We start from the raw sequence: 16,506 nt of genomic DNA, 5'->3' as shown, positions 1-16,506 counted from the left end.
TCTAGCTTCTCGTCTAACTGTACTCCCAGATACTTGTAGGTCTTAACCTGCTCCACACATTCTCCATTAATGATCACTGGCTCCATATGAGGCCTAGATCTCCTAAAGTCCACCACCATCTCCTTGGTCTTGGTGATATTGAGACGCAGGTAGTTTGAGTTGCACCATATCACAAAGTCCTGTATCAGTTTCCTATACTCCTCCTCCTGTCCATTCCTGACACACCCCACTATGGCCGTGTCATCAGCGAACTTCTGCACATGGCAGGACTCCGAGTTATATTGGAAGTCTGATGTGTACAGGGTGAACAGGACCGGAGAGAGTACGGTTCCCTGCGGCGCCCCTGTGCTGCTGACCACCGTGTCAGACCTACAGTCTCCCAACCGCACATACTGAGGTCTATCTGTCAAGTAGTCCACTATCCAATCCACCAGGTGAGAGTCTACTCCCATCTCCGTTAGTTTGTGCCTTAAGATCTTGGGCTGGATGGTGTTAAAGGCACTAGAGAAGTCAAGGAATGTAATGCTCACAGCACAACTGACCCCCTCTAGGTGAGAGAGTGATTTGTGCAGCAAATACGTGATAGCATCCTCCACTCCCACCTTCTCCTTATACGCAAACTGAAGAGGATCCTGGGCGTGCCTGGTTTGTGGCCTCAGATTCTGTATTATCAGCCGCTCCATGGTCTTCATCACGTGCGACGTCAAGGCAACAGGTCTGAAGTCATTCAACTCCTTTGGTTGTGGTTTCTTCGGTACCGGGACAATACAGGATGTTTTCCACTGTCTGGGTACTCTTCTCTGCTCCAGGCTCATGTTGAAGATGCGCTGTAGTGGTTCTCCCAGCTCAGTCACACAGGCCCTCAGTAATCGTGGGGAAACTCCATCCGGTCCAGCCGCCTTGCTGGTACAGATCTTCCTCAGTTGACCTTCCACCTGTGCAGCCAAACTTTATCCAGTTTCTTCTGATCCATATCACCCCTCAGCCATTCTCAAAAGGAATGAGTTTGATTTTGCCACCACACTCTAGATCAGGGATTCCTGACATAGGTCCATGGCCCTTCAGTTAATGGTAGGGGTTCATAGCATAAAAAAGGTTAGGAACCCTTGGTCTGGATAACGAAAATTTCCTGGATTTCCCTACTAGACTTCTAGGTAGACCCAAATTTTGACAAAAAGAAACACCTCTATATCTATTGTGTCAGATTCTGTTGTCATCTCAACGACCTCTACCATCCTTTCAGATTTTTTTTTATTTTAGAGGAATATTTAAAGAAAACAATATTCTTTCAAGCCTACTTACAGAGAAATATGAGGTTCATTTTTAGATTATTGATTGATGATGTAACTCAAGTGGTTTCCATTTGGTGATTCATTTGTATTAAGTTGTATACCTGGGCAGGTGCTATAGAAAGGGTGTGATGATGAAGTTGGTGTTTGGGTGGGAACGATCTAGTATGAGTGATGCATAAACACCAGTGTGGACCTGTAAACTAAATTGCAACGTCCTATTCTGTAGATTCAATGCAACTCTGTGAGCAGAATGAAAATTCATCCTCGTATCGCCTTGTAGAAAGCTATACCAGATGAGACAACTTCCTCCAGACTTTAATAGTGTGATGCAGATGGGAGCTCTGCCTCGTTATTACACTCTCCAGATTGGATTGCAATTGTGGATGAAAACTATGAGTTATTGATGCAGTAATGAGATGAAAAGAGGGTATGCTGGGAAGGCTCATGATGATGACGACACTCTAGTGCTGGGTTATGTGGAATATGTGATGCGTAGAGAGCACAGAGTATCAGCTGCTCCTGAATTTCTACAACCATAATATGCAGAATGATGAAATTCTAAATTAATCCCAATATTAATTACGAACTATATCATGAACATTAGGAATACACCTTGCAACTGACGCAATTACAAGTTCAGTCAGTATGAATGATGCATTAAGACGTTTGTGTTACAGCTACAAAGTGTCTCACAGGAGCATCTATTGAGCTGGAGACTGAAGAGGAAGGCAAGTGGGGATTGGGAGGAGTGGTGGTGAGTAGATGGGGCTCACAGCAAACAACAGACTTTTTTTTTAAAAAAACATCTAGGCCATGGCTGAAGCTACACCTACACCCTTTCATTAAAAAGATTATGCCAGTGGAGGTTTATAAAATACAAGTGAGGTGTGCAAAATCAATCCGAGTCACTTATACAAATGTGGATGTGGAGTAATAATCCATCAGCTCCACTCTGGCTTGTGTGGCACGTGACCAAGTGGTTAAGGCGTTGGACTAGTGATCTGAAGGTTGTGAGTTCGAACCCCAGCTGAGGCAGAGCGTTGTGTCCTTGAGCAAGGCTCTTAACCACACACTGCTCCAGTCCACCCAGCTGAAAATGGGTACCGGCAAAATGCTGGGGGTTAACCTTGCAGTAGACTGGCGTCCTATCCAGGGTGGAGTCTCGTACTCTCAGTCACTTCACACCACAGAAACCGGCATAAGCACTGGCCTGATGATAAGCATCTGGCTAGTGTCCACATGTATGTTAAGTTGTGAAAGCCAGGACAGACAATTAAATCAGATGGAACAAGGCTCCCTTGTGAGACTCACACTATATTGGCTGTTAAAAGGCTGAGTTTACACTATAACAGCATAAACACACCCTTGAATCCCTGGCAGCTGTATTGGGGGTGGTGGGGGAGGCAGTAATAAACCACAGCGCTCTCTCTGACAATTTGCAGAACAAAGTCATATGTCATGAGTTTTACTGTAATTCAATAATAGTCATGAAATAGTTCTTATCTTGCAGGCACCAGAAATGCGCATTCCATTTGAAACAAAGCAGGATGTGGTAGATCAGTCACTCGAGAGTTGCCTTGACTGGACTAATTAAGACATTCACTACTTCTGCGAACAGTCTTGGGATGCAGTATTATTTCTATACTGACCACTATCCAAGCTTTCACAAGCATGTGTCAGTGTTTTCCCTGTGTATGCAAATCTACCATTTGTTCCTTGACTCGCTTCAGTGTTTGTTATGTGGGGGATTAAGCTGACTGGAGCGATTCTTTCTTTCTGGAGCGTTCAGAAGATCAGACAATCTCACTGAAATATACTAAAATTCTTACAGGTTTGATGGGGTAAATAGAGTTACTGTTTGTCTTTCCTAGGATATTTGGAAGCTGGGATCACAATCAGGAAAGTGATGAGAAGACATTTCTTCACTCAGATAGTAGTAGATCTTGGAACTCTTCACTTTCAGCTTTGAAAGCTAGGTCAATAAGTATTTGATTTTTAGACATTGAGGGATCTATGGATGTGTGGTTAGTGCAGGAAACTGGTGCATGATCTTTTTGAAAGGAACAGACACAAGGGGCCAGATGGTTTACACTTACTCCTATTTCCTCTTAGGTTATGACAGATAAGTTTAGAACCTGTGCAAATTTGCATCTCGCTATTAATATCTTGCCATAAATCAAAACAAAAATAGTATTATCCAATATTTGCCTGCTTTCTTTGCCTCTCTAAAGCTTTAAACAGCATGACTATATCAAAGGATATAGTGATCCTCTAAGATATATTAGCACCATTGATCATAGGGTAAAATATTACAAAAAAAGAGCAAACGTGCCTGCAATGGTATGTTACTATTTCAATGAACTCACAAGTAGTCCCATTTCCATGTTCTTTCCTTGTACTCTGTAAGCTTCCCCTTTTGTATACTTGGCCAGCTTCCATGGTCCTTTCAAGCAGAACAGTCCTGTTTGTAGCAACTCAACGTGCAATAAAATTCTCATCTCATCCGCTGACAGGACATTTTCCTAAATCCGTTTTGCCTAGTTAAACCTAGTTAAGCCAGAGGAAATGTTTCCTCCCGATCTACTACTTTAAGACACTGAACATGCTTCTGAAATGCCACTGGGCCTTAAGAGTGAATTTGCACAGTCTTTATCCCCTCAGAAAGGGAATCAAAGACTAAAGGGCTTAAGCTTACGGTGAATAGGAAAGATTTAAAAGGGATCTGAGAGACAACTTCATGCAGATGGTGGAAGTTACTTGGAATAAGCTGATTGAGAAAGCGATTGGGTCAGTTACAATAGCAACATTTAAAATAGATTTGGACAGGTATATGGATAGGAAAGATTTCAGACAGTCAAATACAAACAAATGGCTCTAGCTTTAGGCATCTTGGTGGGCATTGACAAGTTGGATCAAAGGAGCCATTCCCATGTTATAACTCTGTCCCAAAGAACAATAAAACCCTGGTTTCTCTCCCCATAAAATGTCATGGTTTTAAACTTATATAAAGCCTCGTAACCATCATAAATTAGGATATACGTGGTGGTTTTGTTATGACTAGGCATGTCATAAGAAAGAATTTATCTTAGTTCTCAGTTACACAGTTACATTTCCTTCATGGCAGTGCCCCTACTTCATTAGATGTTTGCAAAGATTCGGCACTACATCTGGGAGATACCTACAAGTATCTGGGAGTACAGTTAGACGAGAAGCTAGACTGGACTGCCAACACAGATGCCTTGTGCAGGAAGGCACAGAGTCAACTGTACTTCCTAAGAAGGCTGGCGTCATTCAATGTCTGTAGTGAGATGCTGAAGATGTTCTATAGGTCAGTTGTGGAGAGCGCCCTCTTCTTTGTGGTGGTGTGTTGGGGAGGAAGCATTAAGAAGAGGGACGCCTCACGTCTTAATAAGCTGGTAAGGAAGGCGGGCTCTGTCGTGGGCAAAGTACTGGAGAGTTTAACATCGGTAGCTGAGCGAAGGGCGCTGAGTAGGCTACAGTCAATTATGGATAACTCTGAACATCCTCTACATAGCACCATCCAGAGACAGAGAAGCAGTTTCAGCGACAGGTTACTGTCGATGCAATGCTCCTCAGACAGGATGAAGAGGTCAATACTCCCCAATGCCATTAGGCTTTACAATTCTACCGCCAGGACTTAAGAACTTTTTAAAAGCTATTATTAATGCTTTTTGAGATAGTGATTTAGATGCATATCATATTTTTTACTGAGTTAAGTATTGTATGTAATTAGTTTTGCTACAAGTGTATGGGACATTGGAAAAAAGTTGAATTTCCCCATGGGGATGAATAAAGTATCTATCTATCTATCTAAAACTTTGACATGTGTGGTGCAGAGTATATTGACTGACTGCATCACAGCCTGGTACAGAAACACCAAAGCCCTTGAACAGAAAATGCTACAATATGTAGTAGATATGGCCCATCCATCACAGGTAAAGCCCTCTCAACCATTGAGCACATCTACGTGGACTGCTGTTGCAGGAAAGCAGCACCCATCATCAAGGACCCCCACCATCCAGGCCATGCTTGCTTCTCACTGCTGCCTTGAGGAAGGAACAGGAGCTTCAGCATTCACACTTCCAGATTAAGGAACAGTTATTACCCCTCAACTATTAGGCTCTTGAACCGGACAGAAGAATTTCACTTGCCCCATTCCTGAACTGTTCCCACATCGTATGGACTCACTTTCAATGACTCTCCGTCGCATATTCTTGATACCGCTGATTTATTTACTTATTTTCTATATGCGTTGTTGTCCTTTGCACTCTGGTCGTCCGCCCTGTTGAGTGGGGACTCATCAATTCCATTATGGTTATTGGATTTACTAAGTATGTCCGCAAGAATATGAATCTCAGGTTTGTATATGGTGACATATACCATATGTACTTCGATAATGAATTTACTTTGAACTTTGATATCTCTGCTGTTGTATGAATGATGTGTGTCCTTTAATGTTTCATTCCTTTCATCTCCCACTGAGTTGGTCTGCTGCCATTTGCTGCACTCAATAACAGAATTCAAAGTGTTCACCTTTAAACAAAGATAGAAAGTTATTATTACTTTGTCCAGCATGTGTTCATGGAGAACTGAGGTGATTTACATGTTTAAGCAATGTTGAGCCAGCAGACACTTTGCTAGACATTCCAATTTGCTTTGGACGTAATCTCAGTCAAGCTTCATCTTCATACCAGACTTGAACACTTGTGTTTAGGAATTTTTTGCAGCATTAAAACAACAATTCACACAGCGTTAACGTCAAATCAAATTCTCCTGCGAGACATCAAAAATTAACTAAAAACAAGCCTGTTTTGATAACATTGGTGATATTGTCAGCTCATTGCTGACAATCGACATAGGTGCACCTCAAGGGTGCATGCTTGGCCCGCTACTCTACTCTCTCTACACTCATAACTGTGTGGCCAGGCACAACCCAAACACCATCTATAAATTCACTGATGACACCACTGTATCGGCAGAATCTCAGATGGTGACGAGGAGGTATACAAAATAGATCAGCGGGTCGAGTGGTGTCGAAACAACTTTGAACTCAGTGTTAGCAAGGCCAGAGAATTGACTGAGGACTCCAGAAAGGGGAAGGCTGAAGAACATACATCAATCTTCGTTGAAGGGTCAGCAGTGGGAGGGGCGAGGAGCTTCAAGTTCCAGGACATCGACATCTCATAGGATCTACCCTGAGCCCACAAAATTGATGCCATCGCAATGAAGGTATGCCAGTGGCTATACTTCAATAGGAATTAGAGGAGATTTGGTATGCCACCAAGGACTCTGGCAAATTTATACAGATGTACCATGGAGAGAATTCGGACTGGTTGCGTCACTCTCTAGTATGGATGCATTAATGCACAGGATTCAAGGTGGCTTCAGAGGGTTGTAGACTCAGTGAGCTCCATCACAGGCACTAATCTCCCCACCATCCTTGAAAGGTAATGCCTTAAGGCGGCAGCATCCATCATTAAGGATGCTCACCACCCGGGACGTACCCTCTTCTCATTATTACAATCAGGGAGAAGGTACAGGAGCCTGCAGACACAAACTCAGTGTTTTAGGAACAGCTTCTTCCCCTCTGCCATCAGACCTCTGAACAGTGCACGAACTCTTGAACACAACCTCGCTCACTATTCCTCTTTTGCATTATTTATTTACTTCTCTAAATTACAGTTGCGGACTTGCTGAGTTCCTCCAGCATTTTGTGTGCTACTCAAGATTTCCAGACTCTGCAGAATCTCTTATGTTTATAACTTGAAGTAATTTGTCCTGCCTGCACGGTACTGTTGCCACAAAACAACGAATTTCACAACTAGTGTCAGTGACAATAAACCCGATTCTGAAAGAAGCCTCGGAGTGTGACCTGCCCAAATCCCGGCAGGAGCTCGCTCTGTCCAGCAGGGTCTCAATACTTCACTTCACCGCCATGGGAGAAGGGCATCCGCTCTGAGAGCGGCAGTTCCCATGGCAGCAACAACCAAAATACCCATCTTTGAAGGAGGAGGAGGAGAAATGGTCTCCCCAAGTTAACTTAAATAGACTGGAAGTCCTGGCCAATGAGATAATGGTAGGAAGAAGATTGGGTGCATGGGCAGGGGGACAGAATGCCTGTCAGAACCCCCAGAAGGAGAGACTGGCCAAAGGAGTCTACAGACATCTCCTCCATCTGTCAGAATCCCCACACAAGGGAGCACCAGGAAAGCAAATATCAAAATCTCCAAAAGTTATAACATGACAATTCGCTTGCTGATATCACACCAGCAGATTAGCAATCCTCACTATATGCAGGCTGAATGGATGTCTCAGTTCTTTACTAGTACAAAAGACAGTTTTGTTGTAACTAGCCATTTAAGTAGAGCAATGATTACTTTATTTATGCATTATTATTATTAGATCAGGTATGTGGGGTGGGGAATGCTTACCCATGACCTGCCCCCTGCCTGATTACAGCTGTGTTAAATTGATTGCAATAATTATGAGTTGGAGATAGTTACTAGGCTGCATTGGGGGGAGGTGTTATGCTTTCACAAGCTCCTTTATAGAAATGTCTCTCGATCAATGCCTCTTCATCTCATGCTAGGAGATGAAGTTGTGGGTGTTGAGCAGAAATATCCCCTGAATACTCTTCTTTTGCTGGTCCTCTTGTTCCTGGTGTTCTTCAAGCTCTGCCTCAGACCGCCTGTTCCCTCTCTTCCAGTTTGAGATTTGCCAGATTGTGCAACGTGGAACAGATTTAAAAAAGGCAGCTCTGCATCTGGTTGGTACGTACCACAGGGAAGATTGGACTGATTCAGGGAAGGAAATTTCACATTCAAGAGACCCTGAGCATTTTCCAATCCTGTCCAGGAACTTGCACATACTCAATATGGCTGCATTAGGTTGCAGGACCCTGGGAGGTAGAGGTAGCCTTCCAACCACAGCAACTGAATGCAGACATGAGAGGGAAGGCCCCTTCCTGAGGAGCTGCCTGCCAGTGATGCAGAGTCCATTAGGATGAAGGCATCTTATGTGCTTCCCAGAAACACTGCACTCTCCACTGTAAAATTCTCCTCATTCACAACCATCAGCACATCAAACGGGTGGAATCCCTTTTCTGTTCTCGTGAAGCCCCAGGTTATTCAGGGATCCCTAATGGACAGTCAGTGGGTTTCAATGCTCTTGGGGAGCCAACAATGCTGGCAAATCTCATCGCCATTCCAAACTGCCACTTCCTCCTGACTGATATCAGTGCATGACACCATTACTCTTCCTGTACAGTGCTCAGATGACCTTTCTGATGTAGTAGTGAGAAACAAATTTGGAGAAACAGTAGCAATCTCCTGACCGAAAGGATCCAAAGCCGTGATGTTATGAATCAAGGTGACCTTAATCTCAGAGCGGGTATGAATTTCACTCTGCAGATCTCCCATCCTCCATGATTATAGATTTGGAAAATGCCAGCATGTAAATACAAATGTTCTTTATCCAAGTGGCCTAGGTACGTGTGCTGTTTCCAAAGATTGGGAGTGAGATGTTTTACTGAGGGACATGTTCCTGGCCTCCCAAGCCAAATTGTTTATTATTTATTGTAATGCCTGCACTGTTCTGTGCACTTTATGCAGTCCTGGGTAGGTCTGTAGTCTTGTGTAGTTTTTTGTGTTGTTTTACGTAGTTCAGTGTAGTTTTTGTACTGTTTCATGTACTACCATGGTCCTGGAAAACATTGCCTAGTTTTACTGTATACTGTGCCGGTAGTTATGGTCGAAATGACAATAAAAGGTGACTTGAACTTGAATTCCCCAACCTTCCATGAGAGTCCTGACATGACTATAATGCCCTCTCCAGTAGATATAAAGCTGGTGTCCCAGTTTATAGCAAGCAATTCTACCTCCAGGACAAGCAGAAACATTTTCTAACTTCACTCCTGAAAGTCCTGGACTAGTTCTTGGACTGCACTGTAGTCCTCAAATTCTCCACTGTCTAGGGAGTGAGACCATTTGAAGAGCACTATGGGCCAAATAGTGTCCTTCAGTGTTACAAGTTCCATTCTACATTTGTATTTCATCAGCATGCTTCGCTATTAAAATGGATATTTCTTTCTGAACTCATCTAGGATTTCTGGGTCAAGGGAAACATACCTTGCTCATTGTCCAACGTGTGATCAGTGGGCAGATGCAATGGTGAATCTCGGACCGATCCTCCACCAACGAGCCAGTTCAGATTTGGGTTCCATCTGTTGTTATAGCCACAGAGATGATTTTCTTCAAAGGTGCACTCTACAAAGGTGAAAAAGAGATTGGATACTCTATAAAGTTCAATGCTTAGAATAATCCAATCCACAATAACTGCTGGAATTCTAACTACAGTAAATCCTTCCATGGTACAACACAGGAGTTGTTATTGGACAAAATATGATAGCACAGTAAACTGGACAACATTAGGTGAGGTGACCAAAAGCTCTTTGAAATCCTGTTTTAAGGAGGACAATAAAAGCAAGAATGAGAAGCTTCAGGATGGGATAAACACAAGAGATCCTGCAGATGCTGGAAATTTTGAACACCACATACAAAATGCCGGAGGAACTCCATCAAGTCAGGCAGCATCCATGGAGGGGAATAAACAGTTGATGTTTTGAGCAAATTTAAACAAATCATTGTTTAGGAACAATGTATCCTTCACCTCCCCCCCCCCTTTTTATTCTAGTATCTTCCTCCTTCCTTCTCAGTGGCTTTTGTGGCCCAGGCAGCTAATGGCAGGAGAGATGGAAAACAGGGATGCTGTGGAAGCTGGATTTGAAGGAATGCAAAGATCCTGAAGAGTTCTATGACTAGAACGATAAATTCGGGAATGCCCAGAATTTGGGAAGTACACAAGATGTTAGAGCGAATTACTTCGATAGGGAGAAGACCTTGAAGGATGAATTTTAATATAGAGGGCTTACTTATCCACTACTCAGCCCAGAACTGATGAGCAATCTATAGATAACATGAGACATGGCATGAGCAGCAAGGGGAGTGAACTCAGATCAAGGGGGCCAGAAAAGAGAGGCTGTTGAGGAATGCTCTGAAATAGTCCTAAAGTAAACACTATAATTGGGAATTTCTGGAGAGTGGAGGCAGGGGCACAGCTGGACAATGTCATGGGGTGGGTGGGGTTTAGGCAGCACAGTGGCATGGCTAACAGATACATAGCTTCATATCTCCAGCAATGCAGGTTCCATTCTGACCTTGAGCGCTATGTTTGTGTTGATTCCACATGCCCTCTGAGTGCATAGATTCCTTAGGGATATCTTAGCTTCCTCCCACATTCCAAAGATGTGTGGGTCAGTAGGTTAATTGGCCACTGTAAATTCCCCCATGTGTAGGTGAGCAGTAGAATCCGAGAGCTGATGGAAATGTAGGGAGAATAGAAATCACAATTAATATCAGATACTGTGAATGGGAGCTCAATGGCCAATACAGTGAAACAAAGAGCCAGCTTCCAAAGCAACACACACAAAGTGCTGGAGGAACTCAGCAGGTCAGGCTGCATCTATGGAAATTAATAAACAGTTGACAATTCGGGCTGAGACCCTTCTTAGGGACTGAAACAGAAGGGAAAAGATCCCAGAATAAAAAGGTTGGGGCAAGGGAAGGAGTCTAGGCTAGGTGATAGGGAACCCAGGAGGGTGGGAAAGGTCAAGGGCTGGAGAAGAAGAAATCTGATAGAAGAGAGTGGACCACAGGAGGAAAGGAAGGAGGAGGGGACCCAGGTGGGAAGAGATAGACAGGTGGCTTCAACTATCACCTTACAGTTGTCCTCCTTGACCTCCCCCCACCTTTTTATTTAGTATCTTCCTCCTTCCTTCTCAGTCCTGAAGGGTCTCAATCTGAAATGTCAACTATTTATTCGTTTCCATAGATGCTGCCTGACCTGCTGAGTCCCTGCAGGATTTTGTGTGTGTTGCTTTCAATTTCCAGCATCTGTGCACTTTCTTGTGTTTATGAGCCTGTTTCCATTGCTTTATCTTGCCATGACTGTAAGATTTCAAGAGGTGCAAATAGCAGTCTTATTAATGACACTAAGGTACAAACTGGAGAGAGACAGAGATCAGAATCTGGGGAATGGGGCCTGTGCAGCAGACAGAAGACTATCTTTGGCTTATCCAGTGCTCTCAGTCAGACCAATAATCTAACAGTGGAGAACCCAGGGGAGGTACTGCTGCAGTGGGGTGTGTGCAATTCGTGGACATAAGGTATTGGATGACTACATTCAAAAATGGCTCCACATATTCCAGTTAACAATATTGCAGTACCTGTACATAATAACCGGATACTCACCAATACAATAGCCAGGAGTGACATTGATCTCAAAAACTGCAATACTGGCCTTTGGGTCTGGGTTGACAATACCCTCGAAAATGATCTGTAAAAGTAGTACACAAAATTAAAAGGGAGAGATGGAAATATTAACCTCTATTCTGTTCCTGCTGGAGTTAATTAAGGCCACTGACCTTATTAATATTGTAAGGCTGGGCCTTAGGGCAGGAAGATGATGGGGGTAGTGAAATCTTATTAGATAAATACCATGGCTGAGGCTTTCATAGGCAGCACAGTGGTGCAGCTAATTAACCCACTGCCTCAGAGTGCAAGAGACCAGAGTTAGATCCTGGCCTTGGGTGTTATCCGTGTGCACATTCTCCGTGACCATCTGGGTTTCCTTTGGGTGTTCCAGTTTTCTCCTATATCCCAAAGGCATGTGGGTTATGGGTTAAATGGCTGCTGCACATTGCTCTTAGTCAACAGGGAGTGGTGAATCTGGGGGAAGATGATAGGAATATGGGCTGAGCAAACAGTGAGTACAGTGTTAGATTTGCATTAATAGGTAGTCAATAACCCTTTGGGCCAAAGGACCTGCATCTGTGCTATATGTTCATATGATTCATTCTGTGGAGAGACTCACAGTAGAAGCTGGAGGTATCATTCAAAGGTAGAGAAACTGAAGGTTTAATAGAAGTGGCTTCCAGTGGCAGCAGGACTGATACAATTAAGGTAATTGATAAAAGAACACGAGAAAAATGGATTCTGCACAGTGACCTGGTGTGATCTGGACTGCATTGCCTGTGAGTGAGATGGAGGCAGACTAGGCAGCCCTGGGGTATAGCTAGTAGAGATGCCACAGTGATGCAGGTTCAATCCTGATGTCAGGTGCATTTATGTTCAAAGTTCAAAATAAATTTATTATCAAAGTACATGTATGTCACCATATACTTCCTTGAGATTCATTTTCTTGCAGGCATTCACAATAGAACAAAGACATACAATATAATCAGTGAAAAATTACACACAAAGACTGACAAACAACCAACATGCAAAAGAATACAGTCTGTGGAAATAGATAGTCAAACAATACTGAGAACATGAGCTTTGGAGTTCTTGAAAGTGCGCCTGTAGGTTGTGGAATCAATTCTGAGCTGAAGTGAGTGAAGTTATCCACTCTGGTTGAAGAGCTTAATGATTGAAGGTTAATATCTGTGTGGAGTTTGCACATTCTCCCCATGACTCAGTGGGTTTCCTCTGGGTGTTCTGGTTTCCTTCTACATCTCAGTGAAGTGCAGTCTTACTTTCTCCCTGTTGCACTGCTGGTGTTTAGGGCAGCAATGAAGGTCCTCTATCTCTGATAGAGCTTTCTGAGCTTTCTTCATCATGTCAGAAGCTTCCTCTCAGTTTTCACTATTGTCAGTCATGCAAGTCCCAGCTGGAGACTCGGGAATACCATTGTACTTGGATGTAGAAGGATTCTTCATTGCTGTTTCCATAACAATTTTGTTTTACCGGTCAGGGTTGTTAGCCCTGAGGTGAACCCCTAAACCTGGCAGACCAGACCACTCTTAATCTGGCCTCTGTCCTTTGACCTGTTTGGTATGGGTGACCCTACCAAGAGCCAAAGCAGAAAGCCCTGACTCTAGCCAACATAGCTCTCCAGGTCATTGAGGGACACAAGCCTCCAAACCCTATGACAAGGTTGTGGTTCTCTTGGAGGAGAGAAGTGCAGGCGGTTATGTTAATTTTAAATTGCCCCTATTGCAAGTGAGTGCTAGAATCTGGGAGGGGGATATTGAAAGGAATGTGGGGAGAATAAAATGGAATTTTCATTTACACAATCATTCAAGGGATGTGGGCTTCACTGGCTGAGCCTGTTATAATTGCCCATCCTACGTGCCCTTTGAAGGTGGTGGTGAGCTGTCTTCTTGAATCACTGGGGTCCTGGAGGGATGGGTCCACACACAATGCTATCAAAGAGGGAGTTCCAGGATTATGGTAGAATGAGTGTAACTGGGTGTTTCTTAGGCCAAAAGGCCAGGAATGGATGACTATTTCATTCAAAGATAGAGGATTCCAAGTGGGAGCATTAGGGTCAGTGGTTCTGCTGTGAGCTTGGTGAAGGGAAACTAACTGTTTCTCTCTCTCTAATGGCATTGCCTCATCTGCCATGTGTTTCTAGAATCTCTGTTCATACTTCAATTTTCCTTTCCCTGTGTTTTGTTTTGCTTCTCTTTTATTGGAATTGTTCCAGTCATGTGGGACTTCAGTTAAATAGTGTGAAGAAGTCGAAGAAGAAATTTAATTGAAGTTCAGAAACCATGACGGTTTTTGATAAAGTAACAAAGGAGAAAGTGTTTTGATTTTATTTAGACGGTAGGATTTTTAATTGCAATTCATAGATGGAAGAAGCAGAGATGGGTGATTTTTTTATATGTACTGAGTTGTGATTTGTCAAGCATTGTCGAAAATGGTGTGTAATCAGATTAAATAGGAATATTCAAAGTGGATAGGAACATGGTGAGTACATACATTTATAGGCTATAGGGAAAGAAGGGGAAATGGGGAGCATGCTTGAACTAGACAGCTGGCATGCTGGCTAGATATCCTCCTTACGTAGTACAGCAGTCAACGTTTCCATGTGGTCTTGAATCTGGAGCAGGAAAAGCTCAAAATAGCCTACAATAGAGGGTCAGAGAAGCTCCAGCAATTTTAAATAACTACAGCAGAATATGCAATGGGGCTCCTGGCATAGAATTCACAGACTGCGTAAATTATGTCCTTTGAATGCTGAATTATATTTTGTAATTAAGATAGCAGCAATAAAAAGGAAACTATAGATGGAATCCAGAATAATACAAATGACCTATTTCTATTATGTTGACTAATTTACCGAGTGGCCAGGTGGTTCCTATTCAGACTATGGATTCCATTTGGATTTGCCATGTGACAAGAAGTAGTTAATATCATTTAAATTCTTTGTGGTGATTTTTTTTTCTTTTCTGGATACAGAAGTAGCAGTTTAGTTCTATTTTGTGTAAAATTTACCATTCAAATCTTTCATTAAAGTGCCTCTCACTGGGCAGACCTGCCACAGAATGTACTTTTCCATATCACATGAATTGCTTCCAAGTTGCTGCTGAATTGGAAAGGTCTTGTTGGAAATTTTCAATAACTAGCAATAACATTTTTTAAAAGATGCGAGCAAATGATAGGTGATAGAAAGAACAGGCAGGAGATGAGGCATAATCACAGCCAGTGGAATAAGTTACAGGGCAATAGAGGCGTGGTGCAGTTAAAACAGAAAGCAACAAATGCTGGACTGAAAGTGGTGTACTTGAATGTACGCAGCATAAGAAATAAAATGGACGCTCTTGAAATTCAGCTACAGATTGGCAAGTATGATGTTCTGGCCATCTCTGAAACTTGGCTAAAGGATGGCTGCCATTGGGAGTTGAATGTCCAAGGATGTATGGTGTATTGGAAAGGTAGGTTAGTAGGCAGATGGGGTGGTGAGGTCCTGTGTAAGAAATAATATTAAATTGTTGGAAAGAGATGACATAGGATTAGAAGGTGTTGATTCTCTATAGGTTGAGTTACGAAATCGCAAGGGTAAAAGGACCTTAATGGCAGTTGTATACAGGAATCCAAACAGCACTTAAGTTGTGGATTACAAATTACAGCAGAAGATAGAAAAGGTGTGTTAGAAAGGCAATGTCATGATAATCATTGGGGATTTTAGCATGAAATTGGATATGGAAAGCCAGATCAGTAGTGAGAGAGAGAGAATTTGCAGAATGTCTAAGGGATGGCTTTTTAGAACAGCTTGTTGTTGAGTCCACTAGGGGGTCGGCTGTGCTGGATTGGGTGTTATGCAATGATCCAGAGGTGATAAGAGAGCTTAAGGTTAAGGAACCCTTACGGAACAGTGATAGCAATATGATTGAGTTCACTTTAAAATTTGAGAAGGATAAACTAAATTCCAATGTTTGGTATTTCAGTTGAATAAAGGAAATTACAATGGCATGAGAAAAGAACTGGCTAAGGTTGACTGGAAAAGGACACTAGCAGGGAGAGCAGCGAAGCAACAATGGCTGGCATTTCTGCGAAAAACAAAGGAAGTGGAAGACAGATATATTCCAAATAAGAAGAATTTTTCGAATGGAAGGAGGACACAACCATGGCTGACAAGTGAAGTCAGAGCCAAAGTAACAGCAAAAGAGGACATACAAGGAAGCCAAAACTAGTGGGAAGATAGAGGACTGGGAAGATTTTAAAAACTTTTAGAAGGAAACTAAGAAGGTCATTGGGAAGGAAAAGATGAATTATGAAAGGAAGCTGGTGACTAATATCAAAGAAGATACTAAAAGTTTTTTTAAGTATACAAAGGGTAAAAGAGAGTTGAGAGTAGATATAGGACCAATAGAAAATAATGCTGGAGATATTGTTTTGAGAGAGACACACAGAGGAAGTTGTTGGAATCGATTGTTAGGGATGAGATTACAGAGTACCTGGAGGCACATGACAAGATAGACCAAAGCCAGCATGATTTCCTGAAAGGAAAACCCTGCCTGACTAACCTACTGCAATTTTTTGAGGTAATTACAAGCAGGGTAGACAAAGGAGATGCAGTAGATGTGGTAAACTTGGATTTTCAGAAGGCCTTTGACAAGTTGCCACGCATGAGGCTGCTTAGCAAGATGAGAGTCCATGGAATTACAGGGGAGTTACTAGCATGGGTGGAGCATTGGCTGATCAGCAGAAAACAGAGAGTGGGAATAAAGGGATTCTATTCTGGCTGGCTGCCTGTTACCAGTGGAGTTCCACAGGGGTCAGTGTTGGGACTGTTGCTTTTTACAATGTATGTCAATGATTTGAACTATGGGATTAATGGATTTGTGGCT

General features: G+C 42.8%; 1 protein-coding gene across 3 annotated transcripts in view; it reads right to left on the bottom strand.

The window, feature by feature from the left end:
- mamdc2a (MAM domain containing 2a) overlaps positions 1 to 16,506 on the bottom strand; it is a 137,335-nt gene that overhangs the window by 74,316 nt on the left and 46,513 nt on the right. For all 3 annotated transcript variants that reach the window (XR_012099267.1, XM_073048522.1, XM_073048521.1), the window contains exons 4-5: positions 11,621 to 11,705; positions 9,440 to 9,577 (exon numbers count right to left, since the gene is read on the bottom strand). Coding sequence is in view for 2 of the 3 variants with exons in the window: in XM_073048522.1 (XP_072904623.1) it covers positions 9,440 to 9,577; positions 11,621 to 11,705 (223 nt within the window). In the remaining variant the exon portion in view is untranslated. The remainder of the gene's footprint in view (positions 1 to 9,439; positions 9,578 to 11,620; positions 11,706 to 16,506) is intronic.

This window comes from Hemitrygon akajei, chromosome 6, assembly GCF_048418815.1.
Source record: "Hemitrygon akajei chromosome 6, sHemAka1.3, whole genome shotgun sequence".
Taxonomy (NCBI): Eukaryota; Metazoa; Chordata; class Chondrichthyes; order Myliobatiformes; family Dasyatidae; genus Hemitrygon; species Hemitrygon akajei.
Note: the sequence above shows the minus strand (reverse complement) of the source record. Positions and strands in the feature narration are given on the sequence as shown.